This window comes from Lepidochelys kempii, chromosome 4 (genome assembly GCF_965140285.1).
Source record: "Lepidochelys kempii isolate rLepKem1 chromosome 4, rLepKem1.hap1, whole genome shotgun sequence".
NCBI classification, from domain to species: domain Eukaryota; kingdom Metazoa; phylum Chordata; order Testudines; family Cheloniidae; genus Lepidochelys; species Lepidochelys kempii.
The window spans coordinates 99,419,171-99,434,301 of NC_136383.1; the positions used below are offsets into that span (position 1 = coordinate 99,419,171).

The 15,131-nt window shown below is 36.5% G+C and overlaps 1 protein-coding gene across 1 annotated transcript in view; it reads left to right on the forward strand.

The window, feature by feature from the left end:
• ARAP2 (ArfGAP with RhoGAP domain, ankyrin repeat and PH domain 2) overlaps nucleotides 1-15,131 on the forward strand; it is a 196,585-nt gene that overhangs the window by 82,880 nt on the left and 98,574 nt on the right. Inside the window, exons 10-15 of the mRNA XM_073342319.1 lie at nucleotides 1,913-2,028; nucleotides 3,289-3,488; nucleotides 5,959-6,044; nucleotides 9,201-9,383; nucleotides 12,544-12,718; nucleotides 14,205-14,339. Of these exons, the coding sequence (XP_073198420.1) occupies nucleotides 1,913-2,028; nucleotides 3,289-3,488; nucleotides 5,959-6,044; nucleotides 9,201-9,383; nucleotides 12,544-12,718; nucleotides 14,205-14,339 (895 nt within the window). The remainder of the gene's footprint in view (nucleotides 1-1,912; nucleotides 2,029-3,288; nucleotides 3,489-5,958; nucleotides 6,045-9,200; nucleotides 9,384-12,543; nucleotides 12,719-14,204; nucleotides 14,340-15,131) is intronic.

A 15,131-nucleotide genomic window follows, 5' to 3' on the forward strand; every position in this document is an offset into this window, starting at 1 on the left:
TATGGGAAGGGGGAAAAGTAATTAATTATATGCAAAAGGGATGGGGAGGGGATAAATTGATCTCCCCCCCCACTTTTCCACCTTTAATCCTTCCCCATTCTCCTGCCCCTCACTCCCTCTCCCCCCCTCCCCGCCCCATTGGCAGTTGAAAGAAGTGTGGATAAAGCACAGTTGCCTCCAGACAGGACCCCAGGTTATATGCTCTGAGATCCTATTTCTCATACTTCTTCCATTCACTCAATATCCATTCTCTATTTAACAACCAGAATTGTGCACAATTCTTCAGGTGTGGTGCCATTTGTTCATTCAGCTCTGCCTTCTTATGGGTTATTATAAGCAACTAATTGAAGCATCATTCAGTTTGCTTAAAAGTAAAGTAGTGAAGAAAGTAGTGAAGCCTTTAGTTTCTTGTTGGCTATCTTGTTCTTCACATGTGACTTAACCCATCATAGCCAATGTAGCTCAAAACTAAATATTTGCTTTTCTCGGCCACAATGTGGTTTTTTTTTTTTTTTTAAATGCATCAGGCTTCTGTTAATTTCACCAGTGAAATTGGACTTTAAGAATACTGTACTTCATTACTACAGAACATGCTGTCAAGTCTATTCTCAGAAGTGATTATACTCCTCATTTTGTGCCCATAGAACTGATCAGAGAGGATGAATTTAGTTCACAGAGAGCTTTTGGTCTTCTCTAGAATAGGTACATCAGGATCAAAGTCATTGAGTTAGGAGAAAACGTAAGAAGTGGCTGAAAGTGAAGAAAAATAAATGCAAACATGTTAGAGGCATAAAATTAAAGGAAAGGGAGGGGGGAAATAGCTAAATCTAAAAGATGAAAAACTTGCATTAGAAAGAGGTTTTTTTTGTGGGGGAGGGTTTAAGGGCATATAGCGAAATTCTTAGTTTGAGTACTAATTGCCACAACAGTTTTTGATAGCTTCAGTTTTGTTGTTGATGTACTTGAAATCTAACTTTAAAAAATTAAACAGAACAACTTTTAGGAGTTGTTTTGGTGTGTCAGTCTTGCAGGAAATCATAAACAGTTTTCCCCCCCTTCAATGAATTAAGCAACTTTAATTGAAATGGAGTCTCAAGGCTCCATATTGTTTTAGGGTCTGCTCTAAAATGAAGATTATAAACTTTCTGGGGTAGGGAATCTGTTACTATATGTGTCTACAGTGCTAAATCCTTTGTTTCCTTCTGTGATACAATTATTACTTAACATTTATGCTACAAACATATGAATTATATGAGTTTTCCTTTTATTGCTCAATTTTGTTATTAAAAATGGAAGCAAGCCCACGTTCAGCATCTGTAACAAGACCACAGATACTACTATTAAGCATTTGTATAGTGTTTTTTCATCCAAAGGCCATTTCAAAGGCAAGCTTTACTGTCCCCAGTTAATAGATTGGGAAACGAAGGCACAGAGAGGTGAAATGACTTGCCCAAATTCAATCAATAGATCAATGACAAAACGAGTCAAATGTTCAAGAACTAGAAATTTTATGAACTTTGTGAAAGCATTCTCTTAGTATTAGAAATGCCCATATTTATATCTATAAGGATATACATAGTTGCACTGTAGAAACCGAGGTTAACAAAAACTGAAGTATGATTTAATCCAGTGAATCATGTTTTAAAACAGAGATTTCTCTTAGACCACTTTACCTCCCATTCAATTGCATAGAACATTTACCCTCTCACTTGTGCTCAAATAATATCCCTCTAGGAACTAGAGGAACTGCTTACATAGAAAAGTAATATTCAGAAAGTAGTTAAGGTATTTTTTTGCCCTCTCTCAATGCAATCAAGAAGAGCCTTGTTAACAGCTGATTTAATAATTTTGCATCTTCTTCTGATTACTGAAGAATGAAACCTTAATTTTTTTTCATTTTTTTTCTGTCTAGGATTTTAAGACTGGGTTTGGTATCACTATAATCCCTATGAATGTGGCGAATGTAAAACAAGTGGACAGGACAGCAAAACAGTCTTTTGAAATAATCACTCCCTATAAAAGCTTTAGGTAAGAGCTGTTCACATTTTTATGTATAAAAATTTTCAGTGCTGGTAGTAAATTCTAAAAATGTTTGCTTGACATTAAAATTAACCTTACTCACTTTTGGTAAAAATTGCAGTAATTTAAAATATGTTTATTCAGTGTTTTTATATACAGTACTTGTAAGATTTTATTTAGTTGTAAGATTTTATTACACCCCTTTCTAAGTACAGTGTCTACTAGATGTCCCAGGCCTTAAAAATTCTTATTCTTTATAATGTAAGGATGAATTGAGTGTCAGTGTGTGGTTTCATTCTAAGCAAGGGTAAAGGAAAAGGAGAGATCACTGTAAAGTATTTTTCTTTTAAAGAAATAAATAAAAATGTGAGGTAAAAGAGGTACTGAAAATAGTACTTTGTCCATGTAATTAGTTATCAATTTATCCTAAAAAAGGATCATATGCCAACCCTTTGAAGAACTTCCCATTGAAGCTAGTAGCAAGCTGATTATGTTCCGTGGTGAATGCTATTGTAAACAAAAGCAAGAATACTAATATAGATATACAAACCTTTTATGGACTGTCATAGTAAACTATTCTACTTTAAATGAAACTGTAGTAATATAGGGAAATGATTGCTCCTTTTCCTATCCCTCTCCTTGGATTTCTGGATCTTAACTTTGGGACAGGAGACTAAAAAAGCAAGCATAATTTTTGGTTTCATTGGTGTCCTGTCTGATTCTCATTTCTAACAGCATAGATTGGTCATGATCAATAACTTGAGTCTGTGGCTAACTGGGTCAGATAGTGAATATTCTACTTACACTAAACCAACAACATTAGATAGTCTGTGTAAAGGAATATCCTATTTAGAGCTATTATCTATGAGACAGTCCATCTCTCCTGCTTAGTAAATACTAATCGCTCCTTTGGCTATGTCCTCCTGAGTCATTTGTGATACTGTGGCTTAAACTCAAGTTTTAAATCTGACTTATATGGAGTAAAAAGATTGAAGGCAACTCTGGAATGAAAGTTGAGTGAGCCAAAAACTACTGTTGCATTTAATTAATTTAGCTTTTAAAGAAATAGATATGTTGGAATGTTAAGGGAGTTTTCATTAAGCAACAAAATGAAAGAATATATCTTGTCTTGATATTTAAATCCGTAGGGAAGTCAAATTTTTGAACAGCAATTTCATTCGTAGATTAAATGCAGAAGAGGAACTATAGACCCGGTTTAATTGGGCTTTAAAATAAAGATCAATAATGCAGAAAAGTCAATTGTTTCAGCTTTACAGCAGAGTCGGAAGGAGAGAAACAAGAGTGGATTGAAGCACTGCAACAATCGATAGCAGAAACTCTCTCTGATTATGAAGTAGCTGAGAAGATATGGTTCAATGAGTCAAACAGGAGCTGTGCTGATTGTAAAGCTCCAGATCCCGACTGGGCATCCATCAATCTCTGTGTTGTCATTTGTAAGAAATGTGCAGGTAGAGTAATTAAAAATAGGCCGTGGTGGTTCTCCAGGATGTCATTTGCATACTTGTGCATGTCCTTGCATTGTTTTTGTTTTGCTTTAAGTGCCATTTATACATGTCCTTGCAAAAGTTTTGAGGAACAGAAATTAATGGAAGTTTGTGTTATTTTTAAATCAAAGTATTATTTCATTATTCTAAATCACTTCTATGTATGAATGTGTCCTCTAAGTTGTTCAGTGCCCTATAAATGAGTAATTCATTGCGGTCAGTGGAAGTTGAGGCTCCTTAGAGGCACTGGGTACCTTGTAGCCATATAAATAAGGATGTAAGAGCTGCCATACTGGGTCTGACCATGGTCCATTCTGTCTACTATCCTGTCTCTGCAGTGGTCTGTATTAGAGCTACAGCGGAGTGTACAGAACAGGGCAATTTTGGAGTGATTCACTCTTTTTCACTCGTGGCTTCTGGTAGCCAGAGGTATAGGGTCACCCCGAGCATAATGTTGTGTCCCTCCTGACCATCTTGCCTAATAGCCATTGATGCACCTATCTCTTTTGAACCCAGTTATACTTTTGGCCATCACAATATCCCATGGCAGTGAGTTCCACAGGTTTGTTGTGCATTGTGTGAAAATATACTTCCTCTTGTTTGTATTTAAACCTGCTTCCTGTTAATTTCATTAGGTGACCCCCTAGTTTTTGTATCATGTGAAAGGGTAAATAACATTTCTGTTCATTTTTTTCCATACCATTCATGACTCTACTGAACTCTATTATATCCTCCCTTGATAGTCTCTTTTCTAAGTTGAACAGCCCTAATAATTTTAGTCTCTCCTCGTATGAAAGTTAGATGTAGTGACCAGAACTGGACACAGTATTCATGGTGTGATGCACCAGGGATTTATATAGTGGCATTATATTTTCTGTCTTATTTTCTATCCTTTTCCTAATAGTTCCTAACATACTGTTAACCTTTTTGACTGCTGCTGCTCGTTGAGTAAAAGTTTTCAGAGAGCTATCCACAGTGACCTCAATATCTTTCTTGGGGGAAACAGCTAATTTAGAATCCACCATTGTATACGTGTAGTTGGGATTATTTTTTCCTTTGACCTTGTCAAAGGATTTCTGAAAATCGGCATATATTATATGGACTGGATCACCTTTATCTGCTTGCTTGTTGACTGCCTCAAATAATTCTAAATTCTAAAGAATTACATATTCCAGTTGTCTGGTACAGAGGTTAATTTCAGTATTAGGTTACATACTACAGTTAATAGTTCTGCAATTTCTTATTTGAGTTCTTTCAGAACTCTTGGATGAATACCATAGTCCTGGTGGCTAATTACAGTTTACCTTATCAGTTTGTTCTAAAACCTCTTTTACTGACACATCAAATTGGGACAGAACTTCAGAGTTGTCAGCCAAAAAGAAGAGTTCTGATGTATGTATCTCTATATTCTCTGTAGTGAAGACCAATGCAAAGAATTCATTTAGTTTCTCTACAGTGGCCTTCTCTTGGGTGCTCCTTCAACAAAACCTTACTAGTAGACATTGCAAAATAAACATTTCAGAAATTATCTCCATAACTTCAGTACATATTTTATGGTTACCAAGGAAATATTTTTGAATGTTGGTAGAAACCTACTTTTAAATGACAGGTCAAACAGGATTTTTACATTTGCAGTAAGTGGGGGCAGGAGAGGAAGAGATAAAAATTCCAAGTAGTTTTAAAAAAAAATCTTTAAATGTCCCCTGTATCAGAAAAAAATTGGTGAGATATTAAGTATTTAAAGAACTGCATAAAGGTAAACAGTACAGGTTGAACCCCTCTAGTCTGGCACCCTCGGGACCTGACTGGTGCTGAACTAGAGAATTTGCTGAATCATGGGAGGTCAATGCAGAGTGCCAGTGGGTCTCCGTAGGCGTCTCCTCATCTTCCCCCACCCTCCCGGAGCTTGAATGCCATGAATCAGTTGTTTGTGGCGCTCCGGAAGAACTGGGCGGGAGGAGGAGTAGTTGGTAAATGCAGGGCTGCAGGCGCAAGAGAGGCGCGGGGGGAGAGGGGCAGAACGGGGAGCTTGATGCCAGTGGATGCTCTGTACCCACTAATTTTTCCCCGTGGGTGCGCCAACCCTGGAACACTGACTGAGTCGGCGCCTATGCTGGACCATATATGTTGCGGGACCAGGGTGTGCTGGATTAGAGAGGTTCAACCTGTATTTACATAACATGGAAAATACATCATTCCTATTCCAAAGAATTTACAATCTCTTCATAATTTAGGGTGTTGCTTTTAGTATATTGTGAATTGCACAGTATTGTAATTATCTAAAAATTTCAAACTTCTTGCATATGACCAGTCTTTGTTAAAAACAATCAGCATAATGTCTACTGTCTTTATTAAAGTCGTGTTTTTGTTACTTTTTAACCCAAAGGGTCAGTTGAAATAAATAAATTAAAAATATTATTTAATTTTTATTAAGGGCAGCACAGATCTTTAGGGCCCAGAGATTCAAAGGTCCGGAGCCTAAAAATGGATGCCAGCATTTGGAGCAATGAGCTGATTGAGGTAGGTTATGTGATAACTTTACTTCTTGAGATACTGTGAAAAATATGTTAGACCTGTGTGATTTTTGGTATAAAGGTTGCTTTCTTATTTGTGTTTAAAGGCTCAGCTCATTAAAATAAATTTATAAGCCCTATTCTTGCATAATGTATTTACTCTTTAACAGAATTGCCAACCCAACGTATTCAGAAATCACCTCCCCGCTCCAATTCATGAGATTGGTTTTACAGTCATTTGATTTTAAGAAATAATTCTTATTGGATTACTTTTAGGATGTCGATTAATCTCAGTTAACTCATGCAATTAACTCAACACAATTAATCACGATTTAAAAAATTTAATAATGATTAATCGCAGTTTTAATTACATGTTAAACAATAGAATACCAATTGAAATGTATTAACTATTTTCGGATGTTTTTCTACATTTTCAAATATATTGATTTAAATTACAACACAGAATACAAAGTATACAGTGCTCATTCTATATTATTTTTACTACAAATATTTGCACAAAAATGATAAAAGAAATAGTATTTTTCAATTCACCTCGTACAAGTACCATAATGCAATCTTTTTATTGCGAAAATGCAACTTACAAATGTATATTTTCTTGTTACATAACTGCACTCAAAAACAAAAGAATGTAAAACTTTAGAGCCTACGAGTCCACTCAGTCCTACTTCTTATTCATCCAATCACTAAGACAAACAAGTTTGTTTACATTTACGGGAGATAATACTGACAGCTTCTTGTTTACAATGTCACCTGAAAGCGTTCACATGGCACTTTTGTAGCTGGCGTTGCAAGGTATTTAAGTGCCAGATATACTAAACATTCGTATGCCCCTTCATGCTTCAGCCACCATTCCAGAGGACATGCTTCCATGCTGATGACACTCTTTTTTTTTTTTTTCTTGTAAATGCATTAATTAAATTTTGACTGAACTCCTTCGGGGAGAATGGTACGTCTCTGCTCTGTTTCACATTATAGCAGTCTCGGATGATGACCCAGCACATGTTGTTCATTTTAAGAACACTTTCACGGCAGATTTGACAAAACACAAAGAAGGTACCAATGTGAGATTTCTAAAGATAGCTACAGCACTCGACCCTAGGTTTAAGAATCTGAAGTGCCTTCCAAAATCTGAGAGGGACGAGGTGTGGAGCCTGCTTTCAGAAGTCTTCAAAGAGCAACGCTCTGATGTGGAAACTACAGAACCCAAACCATCAAAAAAGAAAATCAACCTTCTGCTGGTGGCATCTGACTCAGATGATGAAAATGAACATGCATCAGTCTGCACTGCTTTGGATCATTATTGAGCAGAGCCTGTCAGCAGCATGGACGCATGTCCTCTGGAGTGGTGGTTGAAGATGAAGGGACATATGTCTCTTTAGTCCATGTGGCACGTAAATATCTTTCAGCGCTGGCTACAACAGTGCCATGTGAACATCAGTTCTCACTTTCAGGTGACATTTTAAACAAGAAGTGGACAGTATTATCTCCTGCAAATGTAAACAGACTTGTTTGAGCGATTGGCTGAACAAGAAGTAGGACCGAGTGGACTTGTAGGCTCTAAAGTTTTATATTGTTTTATTTTTGAATGCAGTTATTTTTTATGTGGATAATTCTACATGTGTAAGTTCAACTTTCATGATAAAGAGATTGCATTACAGTACTTATATGAGGTGAATTCAAAAGTACAATTTCTTTTGTTTTTTACAGTGCAAATATTTGTAATCAAAAACAAATATAAAGTGAGCACGGTACACTTTGTATTCTGTATTGTAATTGAAATCAATATATTTGAAAACATAGAAAACATACAAAAATATTTAAATAAATGGAATTCTAGTATTAACAGTGCAATTAATCATGATTAATTTTTTAAATCATGTGATTAATCTTGATTAGTTTTTTCAGTTGCTTAACAGCCCTAGTTATTTTTATTTCCTTTCTGTTTTTTCCATCTTCTCTCCAAAACCATGCGGGCTGAAATATTTCCCCCCTCTCCTCCCAATACATTTTTTTTAAAAGAAAGTTGCATGACTCCAGGAGCTGGGGCTTTAAGAAATACATTAAATATTATCCTGAGATTAGCAATACAATCATAAGTGGGCAATATTGCTTCACATACTTCTTAATATTGCATAAATGATTTTGATAATTTAGATATAATCTAGATACACAAAGCCAGACTGTAGCTGGTCTCTACAGTGGTGTGCAAGGTGGTGTGGGCACTAATAACCTTCCTCTTCCTCCACACTCCTGTATCTCCACACTGAGAATTAGTACAATTGCAGTCCACCCTCCAGAATGCTGTCCATTATCCAGCAGTGGTGGCTACCTGCTAACGTTAACTGAATGCAATCCACTCAGTAAGGGAGCATTGCTTTGCCATGATTTAATTGGAAATGTGCTTAATGGGCCCTTAATCTAACCCTAAGATGGAGTCCTCCCATTACACACTTGTAGGAAAAACTCAGTTCAGTTCAAGAAAAGGTGTGAGTGAAATTTTAAAGCTGCCAAGTTATATCTATTCTCTCTAGAATAATCTTCCTGAGAATCTCCTGCAGTGGTGGTGTTTAAAATATTTTGTTTTGAGAGACATCCAGCAATATTTCCCCCTTTTACTCCCAGGGAATATTTATCCAACAATAAAACCTTTTGAAAATGGAAGACATTTTTTAAGAGTAACCGTGTCTGTTCTCTACAATGAGATCCTTTTTCATCACCTCACATCTTCCTTTTTGCTGTGGGGAAATTAGTTGGTTACTTTGACAGGAAAAAGTTGGTGTTTACTTCAAAGTTTGTAACGGGCACTGGGCTGGTGCACTGTGCTTCTGTACATATTTGCTTATCCTTTGTTGTTAACCTTTCTATAGATCTTGCCCAGTTCCTTTTGAAATACTGTATCTGAGTAGCATTGTTAAGCCTCCATTGTTACTGGAGATTAATCATGAACATAGAACTCTGGACTCTTTCATTATTCATCCACCATTTAACGGGACAGCATAAGCAATGATTCTGTTGAGGCTTCCATTGTCCCCCAGCGTCAACTCCATTTTCTCTAATCATCTTTCAGTTTAGCAGATTAAAAGATTTTATAGTTTACCTCGATATCTTTTGCATTGAATTACCTTTTCTTTTTCTTTGACAGCTTTTTATTGTCATTGGAAATAAAAGGGCAAACAGCTTTTGGGCAGGAAAACTTCAGCCAGAGGAGGAATTGCATATGGACTCCTCTCTAGAAAAAAGGATAACGTTTATTACACAAAAATACAAAGAAGGAAGATTCAGGAAAACTCCTTTGGGCTACAAAACCAAAGAAGAATTAAATAAGGTAATATTATGGTAAACTAAGTCCTGCCCTCATTATTTGTGAGTTTGGGTGTGCAGACAGAAATCCATCCTAATCACTCTATTTAAGTTCTTGTATAACCTTTTTTTAGACTGGTAGCAGACAACCTCCTGGCTAACATTCTGCCACCAATAGTGTTTTTGTCCAAGGCTACATGTGAACTATTAGTCAATAATGACAGATACTTTTTATCCGTACAGTCCACTGCATTAGCAGTATGTAGATCTTTGCTTACTAAAGTAGTAAAATACCTTCATCATAAAAAGACCCCAAATTCTAATTCCACAGTATTTAGCCATTATTTGGGGATAGAAATGATTGAATGATCCGTTGTGATCTGTGGTTGATTTTCTGAAGGGTATGGAGTTAACTGGTAGCACCCAATATATGCTGTCTCTACACACAAGTATCTTGAGAGACATTTAATAAAAACTGCTCAATATGTTGTCTTAAATTAAGCCTGTTCACCTTGCATTTTAGGTGCAGGTGATGTTGTTCGATACTGTTGTTTGGATTATACTCTTGCATGCAACAAATCATATGGCATACAGTACAATTACTCTTAAACGACCTTGATACTTTTTGATCTTCTGAAATATTTTCAATGTGTATAATGTCTGTTAATAGTTCTTAAAAGTATGCCCCATGTTATTTTGTTGCTGCTTTTTCAATCAGTTTCTTTGTGTTTGTAAAAGATGATGGCATCTCCTGTTAATATGTCTATTCACAAACATAAGTTACTTGAAAATTAGAAATTCATGATTTACATACTTGGCAGATTGAAATTCCCACTTCAGTGGTTTGTTTCTTCTACTACAGATGATGTAGTATATAATCTATCTGACATGTAACATCATTTTACTACATTAAATCATAGAGTGTTATCAAGTGTGAAAGTAACTCATGCACTCTCTCTTATATGGTAGATTGTACCCCATTAGAAGAGAAGCAAGCTGGAACAAATAAAATGAGAAATCTAGAGTTCTCAGTATTCCTTTTTACACAAATAGATTGTCATCAATTATTAGATGGCAAATTTAAGATTAACTTTTAATTTTTGTATAACTTTCTTGATATCCAGTATTCTGTCTCATAAAGGAGACCTGTGCTTTTCGTTGATGATTTGAGTGCATAGTCACATGTATTGAAGTCCAGGGATAGGGAAGAAGTGCTATGGTCAGGGTTAAAATACACAGAGATTGGACAGATTGCATATTTGATTAATTCTTAGTCAGAACGTGGAAAATGTGTGTACATACACACTATTCAGTGAAGTGGGGGAGCGGAAAGGGTGGGTTGAGTTTAGCAAATAAGAGTTAGCAAAAAATAATTTTGCTCCCAACTGGAAAGAGAGGAGCCCACTTATTTAAAGGAGAATTTGTCATTGTATTAGAGAAATGGCTCTATTTTGTAGTCCTAAAGCCATGAGAATTTGCAACAAATGCATATTTATTTCATTCAAAGACAGTCAAAGGCATCCAGCCCATCCATAGTGTAACCTTACTGCTTGCCATGGGCTTGACTAAATTTTGTCACAAACCTTCTGACTTCACCACAACAAAAACTGATCCCTTATGCTTCATGTGGAGAGGAGTGAATTTCACCCAAAGCTGCTTAGTAAAGTAGTGCATTCTATTTTCATTGTGTAATAACCATGTAATGAATCACTGGTTATACGATAACTGTGAACAGTAGAGAAAAGTTGTAGTTGGTTATTTCTGTTTTATAAACTTGATTTTTCTAACTACTGAAGTCTATAATTGCTGTGTGTTAATCACTTAACTACTGGATAACTTCAGATGTAATTATCAAGTGCTCTGCAGGGACACGAAATTATTTTGTAATTACTTGGCCAGTGCCAAGTAATTATAGAATCATAGAAGTGTAGGACTGGAAGGAACCTCAATAGACCACTATTGGGTTATACATGCCTTGTAAAATAGAGTGGTAGTATAATCTCTTTTAAAATGATCCCAATCTTTTAATCAGAAAAATACAAAATATCTATGGAGAGAGTGATTTTATTTATAGTTTAGTCATTTTGTGTGTGGGGGAGAGATTCGGTGAAATGTCAGTGAAAAGTTCACTGTATCAGTGTTAAGAAAAAAAATCAGCTAGATAATACTTAGTCCTGCCTCAGTACTGGATACTGGACTAGATGGCCTTTTGCAGTCACTTCCAGTCCCACATTTCTATGGTTCTGTGGGTCATTTTCACTCTTTTATAGTAACATAAAGTCCTTTCATGTATACTAGATAAACACATGTTGACTTATGCAAATGGCATGATAGAATTGCTCAATGCAACAAGAATATTTTGTCTTTCATTTCAGAGAAACCTGTTTGTTAAATAAATCAAATAAATTTATATTAAATGCATACTAAATCATGGAACTTGAATTGGTACAGATTGCAGAAATCATGTAATTTCTCTTGATTTAAAGATGTGGACCAATATTTTCAGAAGTGATTTGATTTGACTAATGATTGATGCCACACAACTTGACACTTGTTAAAGGGCCCTCATTTTCAGGAAGTTCTGAGTATCCACCCTCTGAAAATCCGGCCCTTTTTAAGTTATCTCAAATTGGGTGCCCTAAAATTGAGGCGCCCCAGAATCATTAATCACTTTATCAATCAAAGGCACGATTTTCAAAATGCAATCTGTTACTTTCACTTAACTTTCTAATAGCATAGAGTCTTGGGGCCAAATTCTGTCCTTTCAGTCCACTCCAAATACCAGGGGCTTGACAGCAAGAGCTTTCTTTAGAAATGTGAGATGTGAGAGGGAGAAACTCTCTTAAGGCTATGGAGGGAGAGGGTTAGTGAAGTACTTCCTATATGCTACCTCTACAAGCATATCTATTGACTCAAGCCAGCCACCCCTGTATAATAATTTCACATAGCCTTTTCTCTGCAGAACATGGAGGATTCAGAACCCCCCGGAAGGGGGTTAGAGGGACCTCTACCTATTACTCCCTCTGCCCCCTATTACTTTCCACTGTATGCAGGCTCTGTGAATGAGGGTGTGCGGGTTTAGTTCAGGGACACCGGAATTTGCACCTATATCAAAAATAATAATACTTGCTCCTATTCATTTTCTGTTTTAAACTGACTTGTCATTTCCCCCCCAACATGATCAGGCCCTGTGTGCTGCAGTAGTTAAACAAGATGTGTTGGAAACAATGACATTGCTGTTTAGTGGAGCTGATGTAATGTGTGCCACTGGAGATCCTGTTTACAGTACTCCTTACTTACTAGCCAAGAAAGCAGGACAAAGACTGCAAATGGAATTCCTCTATCACAATAAATTCTCAGGTATAGAGTTATATTATGTCCTTTTCATGTTTTGAATGTTTTAAACTCTCTTTATGTAATGAGCTAATGGAGAAAAATCTAGAACATCAGTACTGGGTTGAAAAAGTGTAAGTCTTTGACAGATGTGCTTGGCATGGTGAAGGAACATGGGGTGGTGGAATTAATTGTAATTTTAGCAAAAATCAAATTTAACTGTGTATGTGTTTTTGATGCTACTTCCTTTGCTAAAACATCATGCTTAAGATCTCACTTAATCAAGAAAAAGTCATGTGTAACTTCCATGCTTGGTGGTGGAAACCAAGAGCCTTCATATTAATCACAGAGAGAACCTGGAGAGACCATAGGATAATGATTGTGCGACTTTTACTTAAATACCAATTTAATTTGTTCAAAGCACATTTCTGAGGCTGTTGGTGCTTACTACAAGCTTTTAAATCATTAACAGTGTCTGCAACACACAGACATATCCATCTTTCACAAAACCATCGCCCAAAATATAGCTCATCTTTTTAATCAAGTCAGCATAAAATAACAGCATTACCCCACTAAACCATCTTGGTTCCCTCATCTCATGCCTTCTGGTGTAGCTCAGAGAAAAGAGAGAAACCTTAGAGCCTGCCTTGAAAGTCAATAACTCTGGACTGATCAGGGAGAGTAGTGAGTTCAAGGATTCTGGGAAACACTGACATTAACACCCTCTGCCTTAGATCAGGTCAATATTAGCTCATACAGCTCAGAGATGTGGTCTCAGGCAGTGAGTGCCCAAATTATTTAGGGCTTTATATTCCTTATATTCCACTCAGATACTAATCAGAAGCCAGTGCAGACTCTGGTGCGTGGTGTAATGCGCACACTCACTTAAGAAGCAGCCATATTCCATTCGAAGGCAAGTTGTGCAATGATCTTAAGGCCCCAGAAAGAGCAGATTGCAAGACTCCCATCTTGGCTATGTTTCTCTTCCCCGCAGTGCTCAAGCCAGTATAGCTATATAGCGTGCCTGGCACAGGGCCCTTCCTTCCTCAGAGTAAGGGGGAACCTGGAAAGCTGATGGTGACTGTCACAATCTCGTTTTGCTCTTTGCTCAGAGCTTGCAGCAAAGGCATGATTGAGACTTCGGGAAACAAAATCTTTGTTCAAGTATATTAAGTAAAGTTTAGTAAAGCAACTATTTTACTTTTTTATATATATATATATAAAAGCATATGGTTATTTACATTTATCCTTGCTGGATTACAGTAACATTGCAACTAATGTAAGTATTTAAGTCACACTTTATTATTTTACTTAATATATGCAAGAAATAACTCAATTAGAGCAATATATAAAAAAGTAGAAACATAATTTAAATCATGCATAGCATGAGGTGAAGAAAACTGTGTACACTATCAGTTATGTATTCAAGAAATGAGACGAAGGAAGTCAAATGGCTGTAAATGTTAATAATGGAAATTCTGTGTGGTGTTTATTGGCTTTGTTCTCTTCATAGATTTCCCAAACTATGATACTGGTTTTGAAAGTGGCTTCACTCAAGATGCTTCACATTCTACTTTTCTTTGTGAATTTTTATACAAAGTTTCTTATAATGCTGCTAAGTTATTTACAGACAGGAAATTGAAAGAAGGTAAATATCTTTTACTTTCTGTACTTGATTGATTCTGTACTATGGATGAGTTTAGTGTCTTAACTTCTAACAATAGATTTTTAAAAGTTCTGTAAAGAAAAACTACATCTCTAAAATAACACCAGTGTTTAAAGAGGCAAAAGAAGTTAGCATTCACTCAAAGAAAATCATAGTAACCACAGATCTCTGTGGTCAGTAGTTGCTGGAGAAGAAAAGGAGGAGGAAAAATAAACTTCTGAAAAGTAAAAAAGTGGGAAGAACATTTAGGTCACCAGAGGGAAAGACTGATGTCCCAGTCCACAACCATTGCATCTTTAATGGACTTCATACAAAGGCTTTGCTAAAAGTTAGTCTTTTAGCTCCATAAAGGGTGGGGGTGGGGGATGGAGGGAAGAGGGAGGGCAGAAATATGGCTGTTGGCTAACAATGTAATTGGCCTTGCATTTCAACAATCACGGAGAAATCCTGAATTTCAGGCTTCTAGTTCTTTGAGTAAAATCACCAGTACATCACGAGCTAAGAAAAGGAATAAAAACGAGCATAGGTCCAAGCCTCAGCATTCAGATTGCATTCAAATGTACCAAGTGTTCAACTGTTTCAAATCCAGTGAGATCCAGCCTATTACAGGAAGTCCAGGAATATTGCTTGAGTTGCTGCAATTTCCCCTCTTGACTCTAGAAAGCCAATGTGCTGCATACAGCCTTAGTGGCTGTCACAGTACCGGGGCATCCCTATGTTCTTTGAGCACCCAGAGCACTGTGCAGTTTCAGCACAGTGGAGTCATCCCCTCTC